The sequence below is a fragment of the Mustela putorius genome, unplaced genomic scaffold, assembly GCF_011764305.1.
Source record: "Mustela putorius furo isolate JIRA1106 unplaced genomic scaffold, ASM1176430v1.1 tig00003845_pilon_pilon_pilon, whole genome shotgun sequence".
Lineage (NCBI taxonomy): Eukaryota > Metazoa > Chordata > Mammalia > Carnivora > Mustelidae > Mustela > Mustela putorius.
The window spans coordinates 35,834,257-35,859,765 of NW_025421998.1; the positions used below are offsets into that span (position 1 = coordinate 35,834,257).

A 25,509-nucleotide genomic window follows, 5' to 3' on the forward strand; every position below is an offset into this window, starting at 1 on the left:
AAATAAAGCAAAAAAACCCCAAATAAAAACCCAAAAAACAACCACACACACAAAAACACAAACACTTTAGATGCTTATAACTGATGATGCTGTGACCCCAGCAGCAACATGGAAAATGTGGTTGGAAATTCATTCACTGATTCACTGGTGAAAGCCGGGAGCTGGGGAAGAACTTAATGAAGTTCAAGGAGTAGTGAGAAATTTAGTGCGGTTAGACAACAGGGAATAGGTGTTGATGTGAATGGGGCTGGTCTCTGAGTGGGAGGGCAGGAGGGTAGGGTTGGGGCTACACTACAAAAAGCCTTCGTACGGCATGCTTACAGGGTTGGCGTTCACTCTTCAGACACTGAAGAATCGTGAAGATTCATTTTATTAACTCATCACGTATTTATCAAGTGCCCACCATGTGTCAGGAAGGTGCTGTGGGAAACACTAGAATAGCATAAGATGTGGATTGAAGGAATAAAAATGGATATATCCAATGTAACAGAAGTTCAGTAACATATCTCAACAAAGGAACGTACACCAGGAGTCTGTCAAAACCAAAGCAAAGTGATGACACTGCCACCTCTCCTCACCTGGATGTAAGTAATGACATTTATAAAACCACAGAAGCTCACATATCCTAAGAATATGTGAAAGAGGAGGTAAAAGTACAAGTTACAGAAACATTGTTTTACATTCAGTTCCAAGGACTGTGCCTTCTACTCCTCTGGATGAACATGAACATATCTGAGTTAGGCAAATTTTGGGGAGATGAATTAAAAGATCTCATTAAATAGGCTATTCTGACCAGCCCCTGACCAAGCAAAGAAGGCACATTCCCGTAAGAGTTATGGGTTAAACATAAGACCCAACAAAACTTCTTCCATCTTCTGGATCCCTGAGAAAACTTTGCCTGCAAAACCTTTCTATAGTACTTGGTCTTGTCAACCTTAAGTTAGTGCTTGGTCTGGACACTCAGACTGGGCCTCCGGTTCTGAGATTTGAATGGCTTCACACAGGGTGTTTCCATAACAGTATCTGAAAAATCAGGTGACAACCAGACCATGTCTATATGGTACCTTGACAGGACATGGTGGCCAAATGGATACATGGAATCAGAGAACATCCTGTCCTTTCTTCGAGTAAAACACCCTTCAGGCAATAGCATTACAGTTAAACTGTTTTCATCCAGAATTAACTGGCAACAGTGATCACTTAGGAAGAAGTTAGAATTAGGTGAGTCAAATGAATGACTATTGTTTATAAACAAGGAAAGCAGTCATTTCATTAACTTCACAAGTATACATGGTTCAGCTATACACCCACGTGAACAGACATACACCCACACAGCAGCCTTCCGTACAGCATGGAGATGCTCAGCTTCCGACACAGGAGAAATTCTCACCGCAGTCTTCAATGCTTGCCTTCACTGGGGAGGCAGAGTTCACCTATCAGATGGCAACTCAAAATGGGTTTTACTGCCACTGAGAATGTGCGCTGAAGGATCTGGATGGGTTCTCATGTTTGTGTTGGCTCTGGCATTTTCCACGTACCCAGCCCTGGGAATCCTAAAGAAAACGTGTCCTGTTCCCAGCTCTGTGCACTGCCCCATTGTGTTCCACTTCCCTCACTGGTGAAAGTGAAAACGAAACCAGCACAAACACTCCATTGTTCACTATGAAATATGTACTGGCAACTGGAAATGTTCACAAAACAGACCTGGTTGTGTCATGGCAAGGGGATGTGGAGTGGGGAGGGAGTTACAGGAGCCTTTCCGGCTTCAGAGGTGTGTCCTGCACTTTCGCTGAGGTGCTGAGGCGACAGACCTTTGGGTTTTTTCCATTATACTTGACTCAGGCTCCTGGTCTGATTTACTCAGTATGCACTGGCAGCGTCTGCAGGCTTCTGTGGGAGCAGCTCGGCTGCCTGAGCTGAGGCACAGACCTTGCCAGGTCTCCGTAGGAAATACAACACACACGAAGAGGAAACAAGCATCAACAATTTATTTGCTCCTGTAAAAGATGACATTGTTCTGCCATCTCTGGTCCCACTTCACTTTGTCAACTTGGTGGTGCTGGCAGGGTACTGTGAAGTGAACTATTTCAAACACAAACAGAAAGCGAGTGCAGGCTGGGGGCTGCTGTGTTCCAGCAGGTTCCCTCAGGACAATGCTGCTGACCTCTCTCAGCATCTCACTGCCCTGCAAGGGTGCGCGAGGAGAGCTTCCCTGATCCCCAGCCTACAAGGGTTCCTCAGACACAGGACCCAATCAGACTGTGTCCCTTCCCTTTACTGGATGTCAGTTTCTATCTATTCATTTCTTTTTGTGATCATTGTGATGAGATCATGAACTCCATGAAAGCAAAGACTGTGTCCACTTCTAGTCCACATCATCCCTCAGGTTCACTGACAGTGGTCGGCACACGGAAAGGCAGCAGCAATTATCTGCTGACTGAATGCTCAGTCCATTTCATGACTCTCCTCCCTTAGGTTTATCATCAAGTTTTTGAATATGCACTGGTTCTCTAGTGTTTACTAAATGCTACCAAACTAGGGTTAGAGTAGGAAACCACCCATTGCTGAAGGCGTGAGAGTGGGATGTGAGGAATTGGAGTTTTTATAATACTTGAGGTTTTAAATAAATGAATGATCTTAAATAATTTGGGGAATTACTCTCCAAGTGAATCCTTCTAATTTGTAGGGCTGTCAAATGAAGTATTCCATGTTTACTGTTTATTTGTTGTTTTTTGGTGATTTCTACAGAGAGGAAGATGTTTTCAGAACAAGTCTCTCTCTCTTTTTAAGATTTTGTTTATTTGAGAGAGGGAGAGAGCGAGCTAGCGCAAGCATGGGGAGGGGCAGAGAGAAAATTCCAAGCTGACTCAGCGCGGATCAGGGACCCGGTCGCAGGGCTGGATCCCATGACCCTGAGATCACAATCCAAGCTGAAATCAAGAGCTGGATGCTTAACAGACTGAGCCACCCAGGCAGCCCCACAAGTATCTCTTAATAGAATAGATGATATGGGGGGGGGGAGACCCTTGGAGAGGGGAATTTAATTCATTTAGTGAAAATTTCATTAAGTCATTACAAAAACGGGAGAATTTCTTACTCTTCCATTATGGTACAAAGTGGAATTCTCCTCCAAACTGTGTATTACACACAAACACTGGAGGGAAAATGCTAATTGTACCTTTTGTCTAATGGTTGTAGAAAGGCCCTCCAATTGCCCTGAAAAGTCACTGTAAGGCTTGTTCACTGCAGAGCAGAGATAGGTATATGGCAGGCCATTCCTGAACTTGACCTCTGCATGTGAAGTTACAGAAACACTAACAGGCACAACCTCACTTTAAGGTGTAGAATCCTCTCTCTCCACAGGCAGCTTTCTGATGACTGTCCTGGGAGAGCGTCTGGGTCTTCTGGCAATGACATCTAGATATAAAACCATTAACACTGGCATTGCTCTGGACGGTCCTTGAAAAGTTCCATGTTTGGTGAGTGTAGCATGGTGTGTGCATGGCTGGGATTATACTCTTGGTGATTTTTAAGGGGGCAGACACACACAGGAGTGAATCAAGAGAATGCTTGGGTTTTCCTAAGCAACAATCCATTTATAAGATGTTCAAGTCTGCACACGTGTGGCAGAAGTTTTATTCTGAGGTCTACATAAAAAAATCATTGAGCCAGGGGAAGCCTGGGTGACTCAGTCCCTTGAGCATCCGACTCCTGATTGCGACTCAGGTCTTGAACTCAGTCAGGGTCCTGAGATTGAGCCTATACTGGGATCTGTGCTGGGCATGGAGCCTGCTTGAGATCCTCTGTCCCTCTCCCTTTCCCCTCTCTCTGCTCTCTATTTCTTTCTCTTAAACAACATGACCACCACTACCAACAAAGGTAATTTAGCCAGGAGGTACAAGTTCATGCCTCCATGTTCTCTACTGTGTCAAAAATGTGGCATGAGCTAGTTGCTTTTAATAAGACTTAAAATATATTTTAAAAAATACACTGTTGGAACTTTTGTGGACTTTCTGGTTGCCCTTTGTAGGACCCAGTAACTCCACAGAACACAGTCTCACGTCCTCTGAGGTACTGGCCTACGGTGTGGGGAGGAGGAAGGGAGTGAGGGCGGGAGGTGAGAGCCAGAATATTAGTTCAATTTAAATTAGTTACATTTCCCCAAGCTGTTTACAATCTGTTTGGTGAGTTCAGACTCAACCTGGTCACAAACTGCTTATCCGAGTCTCAGTTTCCCCACCTGCCAAACGAGGCAGTTGGTAGAGAGTTCTCCAAACACTGCATCCAACGGCAATAGTACCGTGTCACCCTGCGTGCTGCGTAGACCAATTCAGGAAAACAGTAATAAACATTTGACAACACAGAACTATGAAGACTGCTCCCTCCTTGGGCTGCGGGTCACAGTGCTTCATGATGATCAGAGTCATCATCACACTGCTGGTGATGTCCCAGGTCCTGCTCCTCAGACTCTCCGTGGCAGACCTGCGAGCACAACCACGTGTGACCAAAACTGCTGGCCGAGTGGTCGGTTGCTCTTTCTCTCTTTTATCCTGACAGACGAAAATGAGTTGCACCATACACTGCATAAGACATGGAAAGTACTTAGAAATGTCGACTTTAGAACGACTCTAAATATCATTTTAGCTAGCCTTGCAGTCATTCCACTGAATAAGCATGTATTACTCAAACACTTCTGTCACCGAGATTATATAACCCATGAGTCATGATTCTTATACACGTCACTTCCATGTAATGGAAAGAACCTCCCTGTAACCTACTCTCTTCATCCACAAACGTCGTAGTATTTCAATACTGGTCATAGGAATTGATGCTCACGGTTTCAGAGACATTTCTGATAAAAAGAGCCCACGGCAGGTATTAGATGTAACGGGGGTCCCACCGCACTTCACAGCCCCAGCTCCTTCCTGCAGCACAAGATCTCACACACACAGTTATGTGCGTCCCAAGCCCAATGTGCCTGCAAACTGCTGCCCTCAGACTTGGGTGAACACATAGGTGGTACAATCTACCGTCCGGAGGAAGGACCCATTCGGTCAGGGAACTGCAATGCCCTGAGTGTGGTGGGGTGAGGGTAGGGGTCTTGGACTCCAGTCAGAGTATCTCCAGCTGGATTTGATGCTCCACGGACAGAGGCCCAGCTGGCACAGGGCCAGTGTGGGCTCCCCACAAGTACGAGATCCAGGCCAGGGGCCCTGCCTGCCTGAGTCTAAGGCATTCATGGTAGCCATTCGCATCTTCATTCTACTATCTTTAAATAAACAGGTTACTGTTACACAGCCTAAGTCACGCATCACCCACAGCTATGACTATGGTCCACTCTTATAAGAACTGCCCTCAATTTTTTCTCAAAAGACCAATTCCTTCAAGGAGCATACAGCCTGATACAGAGGACCCTAAAAATAATTACAAACAAGCTAGAAAACAGTATTATGAAAGACATGAGTAAGATGTCCCTCTGGAAACACTGAGGGACTGATTTCTGCAGGGAGTACCCGAAGGGGACATCTGAGTCTGGCTTTGGAAGAGAACGAAGGTAGTAGCATTTCTCATGGCCCTAAGATGGGAGTTTCGAATCAGTTAACTTGTAATTCCTTTAACATTCCACAGATTAAGTTGATTCCCAGATCCTGTATGACATAACCCACTAAAAAATGTTTATTTCCAGGAAGTGGAGTGCAGTCTTTTCTCTTCAAGAAATTCTAAAAATAAATACCAGTTCAGTCTGAAAAACTGATTTTAAGTCTTTATATATCACCACGTCTATGTTAACTAATGCATCACTAAACTAAATGGACTTTTCCTTAAATAGAAAAACAGAAAACAATGGGAAAAATTTTAAATGCAGTACCCTTTAGGAATCATAACCTTTATTACCGACATTAAATTCCAGCTATCATTCTTGCAAATAACGTCCAATTTGTTGCAGTGTCTTTCCCAGCTGCTAGTATTTTTTACTTTCTATCACCACAGGAAATACAGAATATAGAGTACAAATCAGACATTGAAAAATCAGGTATTTATGACAACCCCTTCCCTTTTCTCTATGAAATAATCTGTCTACATTTTCCTGCCTGAACATATCAACTTTCCGCAAGAATGGAATGTTAATTGATGTTACGCACAAGCTGGGCTATCATTCCTCAAATTTAGTAAGAAAAAAAAAAAAAAAACACCCAGAAAACAAACAAAAAATCCCCAAACAAAACCAACTGGGTTTCCTGTTTTTATTTATGGTTTTTTGTGCCCATGCTTCCCTCAATGAAAGTACTCAAGGAGCTCAGCTCCTTCCATTTGCTCCCCTGATAACCACTGGAATGACAAAGCCTATTTTAAGCTTTTCCTCAGGGACTCCAAACACCATGCACAACTATATTCTAGGGAAGCCCACAGCCTACCTAACCCTTCCCACCAGGGAAACCCACAGACTCAGCAGTTCGGCTGTGATCTTATATGAATACAAGGGCTCACTCAACCCAGCCCAAAGCTGAGGCGTATCCTTTAAATACAATCTACTGTCTTGTCTTCTGAAAAGTATGATTTATCTTTCAACAATGGTGACACACTCCAAGGAAGCTTCTGTAAAAATTCTGATGCCCCAGGTAAAGCATAAAATGCTGAGAAAGTATGTGGTCTTACATGTCCAAGATGTAGTCTCCATATTCTGGGGGTGGGGAAATGGAACATTTTTGTAAACTAGACATTTTCCTAAGACAAGTTACCTCAGCGAATGTCTAACTGCCCTTCTGTCTATTTCTCAGCTGAGGCATTACTGGAATTTGGGTAAACAATTCTTTGGTGGGCAGAGTATCAGCCTCCTTGTAGCCACTGCCATCCCTCAAGTCATTAGGATGACCAAAGATGCCGCTATAAATTTCTCAACAGTGCCCTCCACCCAGGACCGTGTGGCCCCTCATTGAGAATCGCTTCAAGGCTAGAGATGGACTATGTAAAAAATGGCATACTGACCCAAGAAGAGTCTTTCTCTTAAGGTTTAATCTAATGCTTTGAGGACAATTTTTATAGTCTTCATGGACCCAAGGGGATTCTCAGCATCAACCTCCTACCCCAAGGAAGTAGGACAGTAGAGGGACATTCCTTGGCTTTTTGTATTTCCACATGAATTCACTACATGTAAAACAGGTCTTTCAAAGATAAATATTATCAGTGCCTACTGATAGGCAGCAGTGCGCTTGGCGGGGTGGGAGGGATGGGTGCTGCTTGTTCATGGGGCATCCTGGTTCACTGTAAATTTAATTTCTTCTTCATAGTCAGCACCAGAGCTTCAGAAGAGAGCTTTCACGAACAGACAGATCAACATTCCTGGAGCTCTTCCTCCCTAAACCCTTGAGCTGTGTTTCCCCAGACTCTCTGTATGCAGCTCTGAAAACAGTGGTTATGAGAAAAAGCATTTAGAAATTTTTAACTGATTCCTTTCTAGTGGCGACAACATAACAGACTATTTCTGCAATGGATCCTGTCCGTGACGAGCCAAGTCTGGATGTGCCTGTAGTTGTAAGCAAAACCCTTTCTTTCTAGCCCTGCTTTTTAAAGGGCGCAAAGACATTTTGTACCCCAACCCGACCAGAGGCAGTGATAATCTCAGGGGCATGGTATGGGGGCAGTACATCATTTAATAGAGGAAATATAAGCTTAATGAAACAACAGCACATTCCCACTCACCACTGAGGTAAGAGCCATCTGGAAACTGTAGATGCGGGCAAGGCCGAAGTCAGCCAGCTTTATTTGTCCGCTGCTGGTCACCAGAATGTTCTGCGGTTTTAGGTCACGATGCACTACTCGGTGAGAATGAAGAAAATCTAGACCTCGGAGAAGCTGAAACATCATGTCCTAAATAAAATGAAAAAAGAAAATCAAGAAACTGTCAAAACAGAATTCAACATGCGGAATCATTAGCATTGGAAAGCATTTGACAAGTGTTTACGGAAGAAATCCATCTGTCTCCCTTCCCACCTCTCCAGTCTCCCAGTCTCAAGGTCACTAACAAAAAATTTCACAATGACCTGTATTCTATGAAAGGAAAATTTAAAAATAGTTTCAGGTGGCACTGGAAATATTCTGGAGGAAGAATATCAAACTGGTGTCTATAGTAAACTCGGGGGAGGAAGTAAGCAGTAAGACCGAGATACTTTTTATTTCATGAATTTTTATACGGTTTAATACGTTACTTACACAATTAAAACCAAGTAAACGGTAGTAATATAATGGGAATCCCTATTATTTTTATAACACCTAACACTAAGCAATCACTACATGTCAAGCACTGTTCTAAACACATTCTGTTTAGGAACTCAATATACAACCCAACACTGGGTTAATGATAGCATTACCCTTATTTTATAGGCCAAGAAACTGATTCACAGGTATATACAATTATCTCAAAGTAACAACACTAGCCAAGAAGTCAGTCGTGATTCAAACCACAGTCTAGAAAAAGTGGGTTCAAATCCCCAAAGAACTCCTTTATTAGATCAATGACAGAATGAGTACATAAAGCCAAGTAAGCCATTTAACGTCCCCCAAGCCTCCATTCCCATCTGTAAAACGGGAAAGCAACAAAACTTACTTCACAGGATCATTGTTTGTAAAGCATTTAGCAAAGTAGTAAGCATTCAATAAATGGAAGCTCTTAATGCTATCACTACCAACCAGCATGGATCCGGCAGCAGGGGGGACTTCCAAAAAATAAACCAATGTCCCATCTTTCTCTAACTTTGGAACTGGTAAAATGAGAAGTTTTAAACCCCAGAAACAGTGTGTGAAAGTAGGAATTCAAGATACTGACTATTTGATCCTTTGAAATCTTGGGTTAACCAGACTGACCTACCCTCCCAAATATTGTACAAATGGTGTATACAAGGGAGGATGGAATTATTTTGTTCATATAAGGATTAGACAAATGGGAAGGCAGCATCATGGGCTTCAGAGCTGGCAGAGGCTGTGCGGACATCCTTGTTCATCAGATGGACCTTATTTGGTTACTGGTTGACAATACTGGTTTTTCCTTCAGAGCTGGGAGTTCTGTCTTTATTGTGAGGTCTTGTTGAAAACCAAAGCCTCAGTTTTCCAGAAAGCGAAGAGAAGACAGTGCTCACTTTTTATAATATTATGAAATTACATGAAGTAACATCTGCCAAGGGCGGGGGGGAGCTTTGTGGAACATGGTAAGCATTCAGTCAGTGACCATCACTCAAGTGTCCTGTTTCCCCAGGGAGACAGACACAAACAACTCTAAGAAAATGTGGCCAATGACAAGGTCAGCGAATCTGCTGAATCCTTAGCATTGGAAATTCAATGTCACAGGTGTACTAGAATCCCTCGGAGATGCCCGTCTATGGACATTCTGAACTAGGAGGGTTTACCTTCTAGGTTTTCAAAGGCAGAACTCTTTAGAGAAAACTGCACTGTTGAGGGTCAGTCCTTTAAGACCTGGGAACCACTGCAGGTCACACACCTCACAATGCACACACTTCTGGTGTGAAAATGAAGCATGTGATGTTTACAAAAGTAGTGGGGTAGATCAGTCATTACCGGAAATGTATGCACATGACTTGTAAGGCCTGGATTTTAAACAGCATGATTAACCTAAAGTAATGCCATGCTAGCCTACCATCTTTCCCTTCTTCTACCCTCAACACCACCCATTTAACACTGCACAAAGAATAAATCGGTTTGGTTCATTTTTCAGTGCTCAGATAGTTTAAGCAGGCCATTAACAGAATAAAAATTTTAAAATTTGAACTAGTTAATTAACAGTAAAGCCCATCTAAAGTTTAAAAAAAGCCTGAACCACAGAGTTAAAAAACAAAAAGTGTGTATGGCTTTTATTTGTCTATTTATTTATACAAGATGTACATCTTTCTTAACTACTAAATTGGTACATGCTTAATGCAGAAATTGTTTTAAAAATCCAGAGGATGGGGGAACCTGGATGGCTCAGTTGGTTAAGCATCTAACTCTTTTTTTTTTTTTAAAGATTTTATTTATTTATTTGACAGAGAGAGAGAGAGAGAGAGAGAGATCACAAGTAGGCAGAGAGGCAGGCAGAGAGAGAGGGGGAAGCAGGCTCCCTGCTGAGCAGAGAGCCTGATGTGGGCCTTGATCCCAGGACCCTGAGATTATGTCCTGAGCCAAAGGCAGAGGCTTAACCCACTGAGCCACCCAGGTACCCTAAGCATCTAACTCTAGATTTCTGCTCAGGTCATGATCTCAGGGTCATGAGATGGAGTCCCATGTGGGGCTCCATGCTCAGCATGCAGTCTGTTTGTCCCTCTCTGTTCCTCTCCCTGTTCTCTCTCTGTTTCTCTCTCAAATAAATAAATAAACAAATATTTTTGTAAAAATCCAGAGGAAGAACATAAATCACTCAAAATCCTACCATTTAGAGAACAGAGAAAACTTTACCATTAAACAATTTTGTCTTTCTGGTCTTTCAAAAATTACAGATGTTGCTATAGTTATAGGAATAAATATATAGTATTTACATCTATATACAACATACAGCACATATAAAAATATTAATATACACATGTATTTATAAATAAAAATTATTATTCTGTACACGTTATTTTGGGGTTGTTTTAAAGGCATTTAACAATTCAATATGAATATTTTTGCCATGTCAACAAAATTCTACTATATATATATATATTTTTTTTTTAATAGAACATTATTTTTTTTAAGATTTTATTTATTTGACAGAGATCACAAGTAGGCAGAGAGGCAGGCAGAGAGGAGGACTTTGGAAGAAACGACAAATCATTACGAAGATACTTGAAACTTGAATAACAAATTTGAAAATATTGTAATTTACACATTATAAGGAGGACAAAAATGATTATCATTGACTGTGGTTGTTTATGGCTTATTTTTTGTTTTTAAGTAGTTAGATTGTTGATGTATATTTTTGTCACTTAAACCTTGAGGCCATGACTTTGTCAACATAGATAAAGCCAAAAATCCAGAATTGTCCGTTGAAAGTTGTCATTTCTGTGATTTACTGTATGGTATAAATTATGTGTTTCGTATCTTTTGGTACTGATTACACCTTGTAGTTGGAAAAAGACCCAATAATATAAGTTTCTCCCATTAGAAAAGCTTGATCTAAGTTTTCAGTTTGCTTGTTTGTTTTGTTTTTAAAGAAATGACAGGACTGAACCTCTAGAACACCTTTAAGAAATGATTACACAGCTTTACAGATTTCTAGTATTCAGAGTGAAGTCCAGAATCTTCTCAGAGTATGTCACCAAGGACAAAACCCCACCCAAAGTCACTGGGAGCCAGACTTCATTCCATGATGGTGTCCTGTTGAAACATACTTCCACGACACCTGCTTCAGAAAGATGGATTGAGGGCCCCAAGTGACTATTTATCGTAAGCAGGACTAGATGTTTAAACCTTTTCTACCGGAATTATGCATTATAATGTTAAAAGGTTTAAATCTGTATTTAACTTAAAGAGCCTTAATTGGCAGTATCTGTAGTTTCATTGCCTTATATCACCAGGATTACTGTGAAATATGTGTTTCATATAAAATAGATTAATTTAGATTAAAATCTTGAGGAGCTAATTTAAAAGTATGTCTCACAATACTGTAAACTGAGATCGAACAGGTAATAAGCTTAAGAGTCCTTTGAAATGTCTTTGATCCAAGCACTTCTTCTGATTCTGAAGGAAAGGTGTTTTTTCCTGCCATGTTTAGTGTAACAGTTTTATTCGTACATATCATTCTCAGGAATTGGGACCATGTCTTACTCTTCTTTGTGATTGGAGTCCCTGACATAGCTGAGTGTATTTTCCCTTTGAGATTAGGTGTTCCAGTGAAAGACACTAAAGATTGAGGAGGGTTTCCATATCACACTTACTATAAGTCTATAACATGCCTCAAACTGCCTCACAGTTGAATTACTGAAGATCATGAGACTTGAGCGAAAAATTTTAAATCATTTAATTCAAAGCTCACAGAGTTCAAAACTCTTTTGCAGCTGAATATTGTAGGATTAAAAGAAAACCCTGTATGCTCACCAAAAAAAAAAAGATTTAATAGCCTAGTAAAATCTGAATACATAAAATCAACTTACCATAAATCTATAAGCATCATTTACATGGAATCAGCATTACATGGGTTGACACTACTTAAACTGTGCTGGTTGTAATAGTTATAAAGGTAACAAGCCATTCTCATGTACCCCAGCCTTTAAATGAAGGGGGACTAGACTCTTGGTAGAAGTTCCAAAATAATATAACTAAAACCAAATAATGATTATGGCATATCCCAGGGAAGAAAACCATGCAGCCATTAAAAATCATGTTCTAGGGACGCCTGGGTGGCTCAGTTGGTTAAGCAGCTGCCTTCGGCTCAGGTCATGATCCCAGCGTCCTGGGATCGAGTCCCACATCGGGCTCCTTGCTCGGCAGGGAGCCTGCTTCTCCCTCTGTCTCTGCCTGCCATTCTATCTGCCTGTACTTGCTCTCGCTCCCCCCCTCTCTCTGACAAATAAATAAAATCTTTAAAAAAAAAAATCATGTTCTAGGGGCACCTGGGTGGCTCAGTGGGTTAAAGCCTCTGCCTTTGGCTCAGGTCATGATCCCAGGGTCCTGGGATCCAGCCCTGCATCAGGCTCTCTGCTCAGCAGGGAGCCTACCTCCCTCTCTCTCTCTCTGCCTTGCCTCTGTCTACTTATAATCTCTGTCTGTCAAATAAATAAATAAAATCTTTAAAAAAACAATAAAAAATGGATCATATACAACAAAGGTACTGTACATTAAACTGGTAACACATTGATTTAAGGTAGAGGTTATGTTTAGGAATAGAAATAAAAGATCACGATCATCTACACATAAAAGGTGATGGTAAAAGCCGTAAAGAAAAGAAGAGCTCTTTAATAATAATGAGGGCTGGTCCTAGAATCTTTTTTGTTTTTGTGGATCAAGAGTATATATTTTAAAATTCTTAATCATGGTAAAATACACATAAACATTTAACTGACCAGCTTAACTGTTCTTGAGTGCAGAGTTTAGTACTAAGTATATCCACACGGTAGTGCAACCAAGCTCCAGAATTTTTCCATCTTGCAAAACTTAAACTATACCCATTGAACAATTCTCCATTTCTCCCTCCTCTCCGGACCCTGGCAACCACTCTCCTAACTCTCTGTCTCCATGAATTTGACTACTCCAGTTACCTCAATGTAACTGGAATCATACTGTATTTGTCTTTTTGTGACTTGCTTACTTCACCTAGTATAATATCCTCAAGATTCAACCATGTGGTAGCGTACGCCAGAATGTCCATCCTTTTTAAGGCTGAATGATATTCCACTGTATGTATTTTCCACATTTTGCTTATCCATTTATCTGCTGATGGACCTATGGGTCGTTTCCACCTTTTGGCTACTGTGAATAATGCTGCCATGAGCGTGGGTGTCCAAAGATCTTTGTAACCCTGCTTTGAATTATTTGGGATAACACACACACACACACACACACACACACTCTCTCTCTCTCTCTCTCTCTCTCTCTCCATCCAGAAGTGGAACTGCCAGATCTAGTCCCAGCATCTTTTAAAATCACAGTTCTCCCGTAAAGTGTGGTACAGTGTTACTACATAAAGCAATGGAGTAGAGACTAACAAAGCCATGTCTGGGTCGGTTGGCAGGTCATTTCACTCACTCCTATCTCTGTGTCAGGCAGAATCTGCTGTCTCCACATGAAGCTTACTGTGTGGCACACACCTTTATCCTACTTCAAAACTTGATAGAAGTTCCTTCATGCTTCCACTGATTAATTCCCCGACAAGAACAATGGACTGCAAAGACTGCTTTATAAATAGGTTCCCCCCGCTTCTCATTTTGATCAGAAGTACCCAAAGAATGGCCATCCAAAATCACAAATGGCAAAACAAATTCTGACAAAGCAAAGTGGGGGAGGTGGTTAAAGGAGGTTCCTTAAAACTTCAGATGAACTGGAAAGTTGTAATTCATGAATTCAAAGCAAGCAATAAATGGGAAGATCTGGAGAGGAGCTACAAGATTCCCATGTGAGCTCTGTTCCAGTCAAGCTGTCTGGTCTTCCTGTCACTTCATCACACCGTGCACCGGCCGGGCCAGGGTGGGGTGGGGGATACAGGATAACTGAGTAAGGGCAACACATCACTGTGGGACTCTTCAGCAGCAACAAAGGCAAGGCCTCTAATTGCAAGTGCTGACTTTCTATTTTTACTGCTTCTAGGCAACTGGATAAAAGCATAATAGAAGTGGCTTTGTATGCCAATTTTATTAATAAAATATGTATTCTAAAGAGGGAATGAAAAGAATCCATATATTATTCATTCCTGGAAGTGATGATAATGCCAAAGTAAGAAAAGAATCAGTCTCAACTAACTAGAAATAAGAAAAGAACAACTAATTTTCACCAAGCCTGGAAATGTTGGTATGTGAAGGAGAATGTCATGATTAAATGGACAGTCTGAAAGAAGGAATCATTACGCCACAAGGATGGCTATTATTAACCCACAGTGAAAAGTCATCGGGAATTGAAACTACAAATAGCAATGTGAATTATAACTTTTTTTCAGAGCAGGATATAAAAATCAGCATTGCATAAATAAGAAAATACAAAGCACAAGTGCCTAGAGGTTATTGACTAATGATCTAAATGATTTTTGTCCCTATGCACACTGTTTTGTGATCTTTTTAAAAACATTTAACAACACACTGTGGATATTTCCCCATTTCAACACATATTCTTCATAATAATTTTTTAAAACAATATGCTTTTTAATGGCTGCATCTGGAATAATACCTTCTTATCTTTCCCCATTCTTCCTTCTCATTTCCATCTTTTGAGAATTTTCCCCTCACTTAGTACTTCCCTCCTCTCCGAATGAGGTAATGTGTTACAAAAGTTGGTTTTCTGCTCCAAAGCGGAGCATATTATTATTTGCCTACTGTAGTAGACATTGTTGGTTGTCAGCCATGATGAACTGGTCCAAGGTAATCATATTCCCATTTGTTAGGAACTGACCCAGGGATGGACATGAGACCTGGCCAATGAGACGTATGGGCAAATTTGCTCTAGAGTTTCAGGAAGTGTCTTCCCCTTTATAAGAGGACCACAGTAGAAAATTCTTGCTGTACTCCCTCCTCACCTCCCAGCCTCCACCCCACCATCCGTGCATCTTACACTAAGTGCTACTGTTTGAGGATATTAACTTGCAGCTGTAATAACCATCTTGAAACAGAAAGAGAGACATCATCGCACTCATAAAATGCCTGAGTGTAATGAGGTTAAGGGTCTGGGTTTTTGATGATATTGTGGAATAGCTGAATCAACTTTGGGGCTGCCCACCTCTGGCCCTGTTACAGCAATAATGCCCGTATTTAAAGCTATTTTGCAGTTGAAAATTATTCTAACAGGAGTGCCTGGGTGGCTTAGTCGGTTAAGAGTCTGCCTTCGGCTCAAGTCATGATCCTGGAGTCCCAGGATCGAGCCCCATTGGGCTCCCTGCTCAGCGCAGAGTCTGCTTCTCCCTCTTCCACTCCCCCTGCTCATGCTCTCTCTCTGTCTCAAATAAATAAATAAAATCTTTAAAAAAGAGAGAGAGAAAGAAAACTATTCTAACACATCACACTTAACTAAAATTATATTAACTAAAACCTGTTAAGGTCACTATCTCTCATTTACAGCCCTCTTTGCCTAACACCTCCCCCCAGCCCCCCCAAAGGGGCTTGTCCCAATATTCTTTTCTTGTTGCCCAATTATCACTTCCAGGTGGTTATCTTTCTCTCTTTGAGACTTATACCTCCTTCAAGTTTGTGTCACCACATCCTCTTCCTTACTGCTATCATTTGCTATCAGTCCTCCATATTCCTCAGGGTCTGTGGCTCATCCTCTCTAACCTACACTCACCATTCTCCGGCAGGACTTCAACATTATGCAGCTAGGATGCTCTAGGGAGCACCTTAACTTCAGAGACCTTTGGCTTCTTTGACCCCATTCCATTATTTGCCATTTATTTCCATGGCTAAAAACCAGGAATGTGTGATCACTCAAGTCTGATGTAAAATATTTTAAATTAAAAAATGTTTATATTACTTTAATTACATTTATTGGGATATCAACACATCACTTAAATTTACATAAGCTTATTAGACAGCATATCTAATTAAATTTGGGGAGCAACTTCTTCATACACCATTTGCTAGATCTGCCAATTTGCTCATCTCTCTTGTTGGTCATTTTATCTTATCTTCTATACAAAGCTTAATCCTCCATTAGCCCAACCACTCTTTCTTTCTTGGCTGTTATACCTATGTTGCAGAGCACTATTTGCGGGTAGGGAGAAATGATCATGTATGTGTCCATCATCAATATGAAGTGAGCCTTCAATCCTGATTATCACAGTGCCACCAGGCAATCCTACTGGTCCCTAATAAACCCTCCTGCTGTCCTTATAGGCCAGTCTGAATTTTTACGGCTGTCTCCCTACCTTATCTCCCTTTCTTCTCTTAGCACTCTGGCCTACACTCCACTATAGGGAGAAACGCAGACCATCAAGGGAATGCTATTACATCCCTTGCGTCCACCTATAAATTTATAAGCACTGGCATCTTGCCCTGTCCTTTATCTTCTGATAGGAAGGATTTCCTGCCTTCTACCCAGTATTCACCCTTCCCGCTATGCTCTGGGTCTTATTCAATTCAGCTTATTCAAGTCACCATTGCTCTACTAGCCATTCCCCTACCAAGCCTTCTTCCCTCTCTATTGTCCCTTGACCAATAAATGACCCAAGCAACTCCCTTCCTTTTTTAAGAAATCTCTATACCTAACATGGGGCTTGAACTTACCATCTCGAGATCAAGAGTCACATGCTCCACCAACTGAGGCAGCCAGGTATCTCTCCCCTTCTTTTTTCAGACAATGATCTTTACACAGTAATGCACATTTTCCTATTTCTCATCCACATCACATCACTACAGTGAGTGGAGAGGCAGCAGCTCATGCAAGATCACCAATGACCCCTCGTCTGCCACAACCAATGGGACATTCTACTCCAAACTTAATCTTGCCATGGCATTTCATACTGGGTCCCTCTCCCAGCCTCACTGTTCTCCGAAAGAAAAAGAACTTCTATGTTTCTGATTAGAAATGTTAACACATATTCACTGTTAACATAAAAAAAAAAAAAATCAAAACACAAGGGAAAACATAAATATCACCCACAATTCTCCTATCCAAGGATAACCAAAATTAACATACTGGTGTATCCTCCCCAAATATTTCTCTCTATATATTTTCATATAAAAAGTTATTTTCTGTTTTATAAATGGTGTATTAGTGTATGTGATTTTGTAACTGCCTTTTTCACATTACAATGTATACTGAAGTCATTTGCATGTCAAGGAATACAGATCTATTGCTCAATTTTTAATGGTTGTGTGCTATTCTACTTTTATTTGCACACTATCGCTAGCTAAAAGGCTTTTTAAAGAAGATTTATTTATTTATTTTTAGAGAGAGGGATAGGGTGAGAGAGAGTTGTTGGGGGGGGCGTGGAATCTGGAGCAGACTCCCTGCTGAGTGTGGAGCCCAAAGCTGGGCTCCATTTCCTGACCCTGAGGTCATGACCTGAGCGGAAATCAAGAGTTGGCTTTTTAACAGACTAAGCCACCCAGGTGCCCTTAGCCTGATCTTTTTAACATGCACACCTGATCCCACCCCATCATTCTCATGCTTGAATGCCTTCAGACAAAACCCACCTGGCTCTCTGGTCTTGGACTCCTGGGGCCGTCCCTCCATCTTTACTCACTCACTGCTCTATGGCCCCATCTTCTTAAAGAAGGCTCTGCTTTAATCACTCTTCCTTCAGATGTACTAGACTTCCTAGGACACTGTATTAACAGGCCTCTATAAACGTTTAATGGCTTTTCACGGAGGAGTGAGACCCAAACTCAACTCGAAATGACTACGAAATCTATAAAAACCATGAGCTTAAAAAGAACTCACTGACTCTTCCCAACGAGGAATAGTTTAGCAGATGATAAAACTCTAGGGAAATCAGAAAAAGTAGTTTTGGATTAGGGCACAGGGAACAAAGAGGCATAGCAGAAATCAGTATTCCTACCTGCTAGCCATTAGAGCACCTTCCTACGAGTGTTAAGACTTTTGGTTCATTATTTCAGAAATACAATACCCCTAGGTCTATAATGAACACTGAAGCATGGAGTAAAAACAGGGGAAGATGTTTTCTTCCTATCTTACCACCTCTATCCAAAATTCCTGCCACCTGACATAGATTTTAGCACTGTTCCACAGTCAGAGGTATGACTCGAAGTCAATCACTTACCTTTTCTCATCCCTAAGAGTAACATTCTATGGATCAAAGCACTTTGCTTAACATATCACTTAGGTGCAAAATTAGACCACTGGCTAAATCTCCTAATACCTTAATTTCATATCACCACATCAATGTTTCTCTAAGTGTGGTTTCTTAATCCAGTACTACTGAGTTCCATTTCAAACTGACTAACCAAGGCCCACCTATTCTGAACCTAGTTTTTTATTCATAAAAATCAGGATGGGGTGCCTGGATGGCTCAATCAGTTAAGCGTCTGCCTTCAGCTCAGGTTATGACCTCAGGGTCCTGGGATCAAGCCCACATTGGGCTCCACATTCAGTGAGGAGTTTTCTTCTCCCTCTGCTTGTGCTCCTATTCTCTCTCTCTCTAATAAAATGAATAAAATCTTAAAAAAAAAAAAATAAGGGTGAATTCTGCCCTGCCTCCAGAGACATTGTTATTATTAATAGATATTAGATATTTGATTTGTTTTTTAAATTGTCAAGTGCTACTGAGCAACATTGTAAATTTCTTGAGAAATAGAAATTTGAGGGCAGTATGACTTAAAAAGAAAGGCCACTGAATTTAGAGCTAAAAGCTTGCATCTGAATTTCTGCTTACTAGTTACATAGTTTAAGGCAAGTCATTTGCAACAGTTGTGGGCCCCAGTTTTCACAACTATAAAAATGGAAATAACCTTGAGGAGACTTAATAAGATATTATATACTTATATATAATTATGTATATTGTAATAATACATAATTATGTATAATAAGCAGGACATGAAATATTTAAGTACTTTATATGGTGTAAAGTGCACACAACGCATTGCTACCACTTATTCCAAAGAAGTATGACGTCCCTACTGTGTCAGGCATTGTGTAGGTGACATTATACACACATACACACACACACACACACCCCTAAGACAGAGACTCAGGGCACTGTTGTCTGGGAAGAGAAGATAGAAATCTACACCCACGAGTTTCAAGTCAGTACGGGGCAAGGACTATAAATGGCATAGGTGCCATAGGCACTGACTTTAAGCACCAAGGAAGAAGCAGTGTGCACACTGACCTTGGAGTACTATCAGGTTTGATGCTGGGGAAGCATCTGCCTGGAAGACCTCAGTAACAGAGGCTTCAGAGAACAAGTGCCTATGTACATTCAAGGACCAGCAACACCTCTGGACTGCTAAACGAGACCACCTTGCAAAGGGGTTTACGGCTGGGCCTGTGTAGAGAGTTTAGACTTATCTTGTAGTCAGCAGGAAACTAGTGAAACTTTAAAAGAATGGTGTGTTCTTACGGATGCTTTAGCACACAGAATAGATGGGAGGCACTATAAGGAAGCTATTATTCTACTCTAGACCTAAGACAGTAGTGTCTGCACTAGAACCAGAAGGGGGAAACAAGAGGAAAGTCAAGAGCCAAATGCAGTGTGTGCATGTTTTCATGGGTCAGCCTTAACAGGCCATCTTCTGAGGGCTCCGCTACATCTCTAGGTTACATGCTGGGGGGCCTTGGGCCCGTTATTTAAGTTCCCCTCCCCTAGCATCCAGCCTCAGTCTCCTCATCCGAGAAATGGGGATAACATTTTCTGGTAGGTTGGTTGTGAAGATTCAAACTCGTGTGTGAGCCTCCCAGCTTGGGTAACAGTCTCCGGACTGGTGCCACTTAGTCAAGAAGAGGACCCATCATCAACAATGGCATCTGGCTAAGTTCAGAGCCATCTAGTTTTCTCCTGTTAGTACATGGACAGCCTCCCATCTTTCCAAACAGTCATCATTAAGATCAACAAACACTATGGTGTGCATATTAGATGGCACAAACCTTAAAATATTTATTTTAATTAAATCAAATGTTATGCTGCCTTTTCCTTATTTTGAAAGCCTAAAGACTACAAGCATCTTAGATCTAGAAGCATCCTTAGAAATTAACTGTTATTATTCACTGAATGCATGACAGGCCTCTTTTTGTAAATAACCCAACTTTCGAAGGGGGTTTTAAGTTGCTTTTTACCTTGTACCTGAACTGATTTATCTACGAGGCCCCCAACTGGGGAGGTTCCCTCAGTCTGATGGGTTCTTTCATGTGCTCTTAACCATTTACTCTAAGAACGCAACATAAATTTTAACTTCATCAACATATATATTCAGAAGCTACTCCTGAGTAGGGAAAAACATTACTAATGAATTTTATTACATAATTAACTTTGGTTGCTTCCCCAGTTTAACAAATGAGAACTAGAATTTGTGATGTTATTTCCTTATGTTTCCATTAATGCTGAGCTCTGTGCATTCCAATACAGAGAGGGGGAGAGGAGCAAATGGGGACTCTGAAAAGAACACTTAGCTTCGGGGCGCCTGGGTGGCTCAGTGGGTTAAGCCGCTGCCTTCGGCTCAGGTCATGATCTCATGATCTCAGGGTCCTGGGGTCAAGTCCCACATCGGGCTCTCTGCTCAGCAGGGAGCCTGCTTCCTCCTCTCTCTCTGCCTGCCTCTCTTCCTACCTGTGATCTCTCTCTGTCAAATAAATAAATAAAATCTTTAAAAAAAAAAAAAAGAACACTTAGCTTCATTTGGTCAAAAAATGGTCTTTACAAGGGTTTTTATTATAGGTCCTAAAACACTGCTTACCACAACGTACCTCTTTCCTTGAAAAAGAAAAGATATCCTTGCAGTGGTGAGAAGCTGAAAACACCACACTGTGTATTCATGCCTCCTTCCCATAAACACATCTGTGCATATTATCTGTTTTGGGTAAAGCTGCATGCACAGCTGTTTATGCGGGCTCAACATTTTTTATTCCGTGTTGTTGCAAGGACTGAATTTTTAAGCTGAGCCTGTTGGGAGAGAGCAAATGCATCTCCAGGGGGAGGAGAACCATATGCTTGCTCCTCACTAGTAACTCCTTCCATTTACAGGAAGAAGAGGCTCTGGGTGGTCGGATCTTGTCAGGAAAAGCACGGAGGTCAAGAGCAGAGGGGATCTTTAAGCTAAATGGAACCGAAGAGCTATGCACCAAGGCAAAACTGAACAAGAGGTTAAGAATCTAATGACCGTCTTAGAAGAATTCAGCAAGTTCACATTAAAATAGGCAGTGCAACAGGAATTGTCCAGGGAAAGGTGGGCGGCCCTATTGGCTAGAAAACGTTAATATTAAGAGTATCCAGGTGTAGGTACATAAAGACACTGAGTGCTGCTCTGATTTAAGAATGTTCCTCCCCCAAACTTCTTGGACTGATCGTTGTCTTAAACAGGCCCCTCTTGCCCTCAAGTCCTTTCCTGGCCCACCCGAAATTCCCAGTCAGTATTTCTGATCATTCTCTTTCCAGGCACCACAAAATCATCTCGCACTTCTCACACCGATCCTCCAAGGCCTCACCCTAATTAACTGTCTGCCCATCCCTACTCCTACAATTAAAGCTGCTGAGAGAAAACCACCATATCACGGTCTCCACTTTCATCTGGGCTTTCACTATTGCCTTCTCTGGGTTTCTAGTAAGCTCCCTGTTCTTTTACCTACAGTGGTTACTACATTCGCCATTTGTTTGTGTTCCCAATTATGTGTCTCAAAAGTTTCTTAAATTCTAAATTCTGCCTTAACCTCCTCACCGTATTCATTTATGGCTCCAACATTTGGACATATTCTGAGGTATCGCAAGTCATAATGGCGGCGGGGACTGCTCTCTTGAGCTTCAGACATGCAGATTTCAAAGCTTCCTATTCATGTTTTCTAGAATATTCCACAGCAACTGCAATCTCAGTATGTCCCTAAAAAGTAACAATTTTTTTCATCTTCATCAAACTCTGTTCTTCAGCCTCTGTATTTCTTACCTTATAAATGATATCACCCTCCACCTAAATGATCTAGTCAAAATCTGACATTTTAGATTCCTTCTCTTCTTCTGACCACACAGCTAATCAGTCACCAAATCCTGGTAATTATAGTTCCTAAATTACATTTCAAATCAGTCCTTCTCTCCCATTTCCATGGTCGTTGTCAAGTTGCCAGTATCTCTTGCCTGGTTGGTTGTAATAATGTTCCAACACAAGTAAGCTATCTATCTCTGGACAGAAGCACCTTTAATCTTTTCTTCACAGTGTCGACTCAAATATAGATCTAAAATATAAGTCTGAATCATACAGAAGTCCTCTACTGTTCACTATAAGAAAAAGGCAGAACTTAGCTTGCGACCTAAAGCACTTTAATGTCTGATCTCTAACCACCTCTGGTTTTATTTATGGTTGTTTCTATGGTCCAAAGGTGATAGACTCTATTATATCTTTTTTAAAAAAGATTTTATTTACTTATTTGAAAGAGAGACAAAGAGCGTAAAAGAGAGAACATGCGCAGGGGGGCGGGGCAGAGGGAGAAGCAGGCTCCTCACTGAGCAGGGAGCTTGACAGGGGGCTTGATCCAGGATCCTGAGATCGTGACCTGAGCTGAAGGCAGATGCTTAAGCAATTGAGCCACAGGTGCCCCAATATCTTGCCCCTTCTCAAAGCTGTTTCCTCTGCCTGGGATGTTCCCTCCATTGCCTTTTTTCCCTAACACACACACATTGGTCTGTCTGGCTCTTTCCAATTTATCTTTGAAGACATACTTTAAGTAGATCTTGTCCAAGTCCTGGGCAATTCTACTCACACCCTCAGGCTAAGTTAGGCGCCCTCTTCTGTCATCCCAGAGCCCTCTAAGTACAGTTCTATTACAGAACTTACCCTACTTCACTGTACCATGCTGTCTCCCTCACTAAGTTAGAGGCCCTTAATGCTAAGGGAGGAACTGGAAATGGCGGTGGATGACAAAAATTAGCATCCCAGGCACTGTGCAGATGTTGTTTCATTTAACCCCCCTCACAATAAGCCCTTCAGTAAATCCAGAGTCATTCATTCTAAATTCGTGTCACAAGTCACCTTTCCTGGCAGGCACTGGGCCACGATGGGGAACAACAGTGCTTGGTATCATGACTTGGACAATGGAGGGGAGGCTGGTTCTGAGAGGTCCAGCGCGGTGTCTACACCGAACCATCAGCTCCGCCCGGGCTCCTCCTGACCTGCGCTTCAGGTGCACCTGGCCCTCAGCTGCCCACACCGTGGGCCCCGGTGAATAAGTATAAAGGAACTGAACAATGTTTTTTAAAACATGCTAGGACTTCTAGGAATTCACCCTACAGAAGCAGCAACATGAGTCTATAATAAGTGAATACGCAGAGGATCAATGGTAGGTTGTTTCAAAGAATTAAATAAAAAAGGAAATACCTAAGATGTCTACCAATAGGAGGAGAGAGAGAGATAAGTGGTGAGTCTACGCTGCCATATGAAGCAGCCATTAGGAAGAACCTTGGTAATTCTGTAAGCTAGCTAAATCAACAGTACAAGGCATAAGCCTCAGGGATTACATACAGCTTGATCTGAGTCTGATAAAAGGCAAGTGTACATGTTAATGTACATGTGGCTATGTCTGCATCTGGGTGGCCAGATAAAACACAGAACACTCAGTTAGATTGTAATTTCAGATGAACAACAAAGACTTTTTGAGTTTAACTATGTCCCATGCAATATGTGAGATTATTTATATGGAGAAGAAGTTGTTCATCTGAAATTCAAATTCAACCGAGTGTCTTCATCTGCTAAATGTGGTAACCTTATCTGAACACATATGAAAATTTTGGGAAGGAGCTACAGTTAAAAGTTGTTCCACTGGAGGTGAGGGTAGGAAGGAGGAACAATAGGAGAGACTTCTGCTTTTTTCTGTCAAGTGTTTAAATTGGTAGGATTGTGGGTGATTTTTTTTTTTTTTTTTTGAGAGAGAGAGAGAGAGACCATGCACATGACCATGGGGGAGGGGTAGAGAGAGAAGGAGAGAGAATCTTAAGCAGAGCTCCACCTGGGGCTCAAACTCAAGACCCTGAGATCATGACCCCAGCCAAAATCAAGAGTCCACACTTAAACCACTGAGCCACTCAGATACCCCCAGACCTTTTTCCTTAAGTAGGCTTCATACCCAGTATGGAGCCCAATGCAGTGTTTGAACTCATGACCCTGGGATCAAGACCTGAGCGGAGGTGAAGAGTTGGGATACTCAACCAACTAAGCCTGATTTTTACTTTTTGATGTTCTTCTGAGTTGCCAGTTGAAATTTTATATATATATATATATATATTTATTTATTTATAAAAATACATTTTAATATCACTTTATATAATATAATGATGTATAATTTTAATATTTAATACAATTTAATATGAATATACATATAAATGTCCCTTCTGCCAACCACGTTTAAGTTAATAGGCAGCAATCTTTGGAAAATATAAAAATTAGGGGCACCAGGCAACTTTCAGCACAGATTTTCTAGTCATTACAATCTGTCAGGCACGACACGTGTTGGGGTTTGCCAAGAGGTACTAGGTCTGCCAGTGCTTACTGGTGTTTCCTTAATACCTTATACTTGAAGGGGATTTACTTTTATCTTATACTATTACACATCTAAGAACAATACGGTATTTACACCCCCTAACACACGCGCGCACACACACACACACACACAATGTATTTATAAAGCAGAGCAATGGGTAAGCCGAAAGAATTGTTCCTCATACTTAAAGTTCTTAAAACTCTTCTCATCTGGCATTGTATTTTCAGCATTTTGGGGGTATGTAAAATGCACAATGGAAAAGTTTCTAACATAAATGTCTAGTTATGAGGTTTCACTATGTCACATATGTTTAGTTTGTAGTTTAAAATATTTTACTACATACTTAAAATTGTCAAAATAGGCTTAAAAAGCATTAGGGAAATGTCCTGCCTCTCTATATTTTAAAGTGTTTGGATAAGAGGGATGCCAGTGATGATCAAATCATGTTTGATGCGCGGAGTGGAGAGGAGAAGGATCCCATTAAAAAATTCCTACACACTGGGTGAAGACTTTAGTGCTATACATTATCTGATTAAGGACTTACAAATATACAAAGAACCCTCAATACACAAAGAACTCCTAGAAATCAATCAGAAAAAAGGCATACAACACAATCTTTAAAAGTGGTGGAAGACATGACTAGGCACTTCACAAAAGAGGAAATCCAAATGTCCAGAAGCTTATTAAGAGGTGCTTACCCTTATTAGTCAC

At 41.2% G+C, this 25,509-nt stretch overlaps 1 protein-coding gene across 5 annotated transcripts in view; it reads right to left on the reverse strand.

The window, feature by feature from the left end:
* CDK6 (cyclin dependent kinase 6) overlaps window positions 1–25,509 on the reverse strand; it is a 241,466-nt gene that overhangs the window by 118,853 nt on the left and 97,104 nt on the right. For all 5 annotated transcript variants that reach the window (XM_004776429.3, XM_013047832.2, XM_004776430.3 and 2 more), the window contains exon 4: window positions 7,702–7,869. In XM_004776429.3, the coding sequence (XP_004776486.2) occupies window positions 7,702–7,869 (168 nt within the window). The remainder of the gene's footprint in view (window positions 1–7,701; window positions 7,870–25,509) is intronic.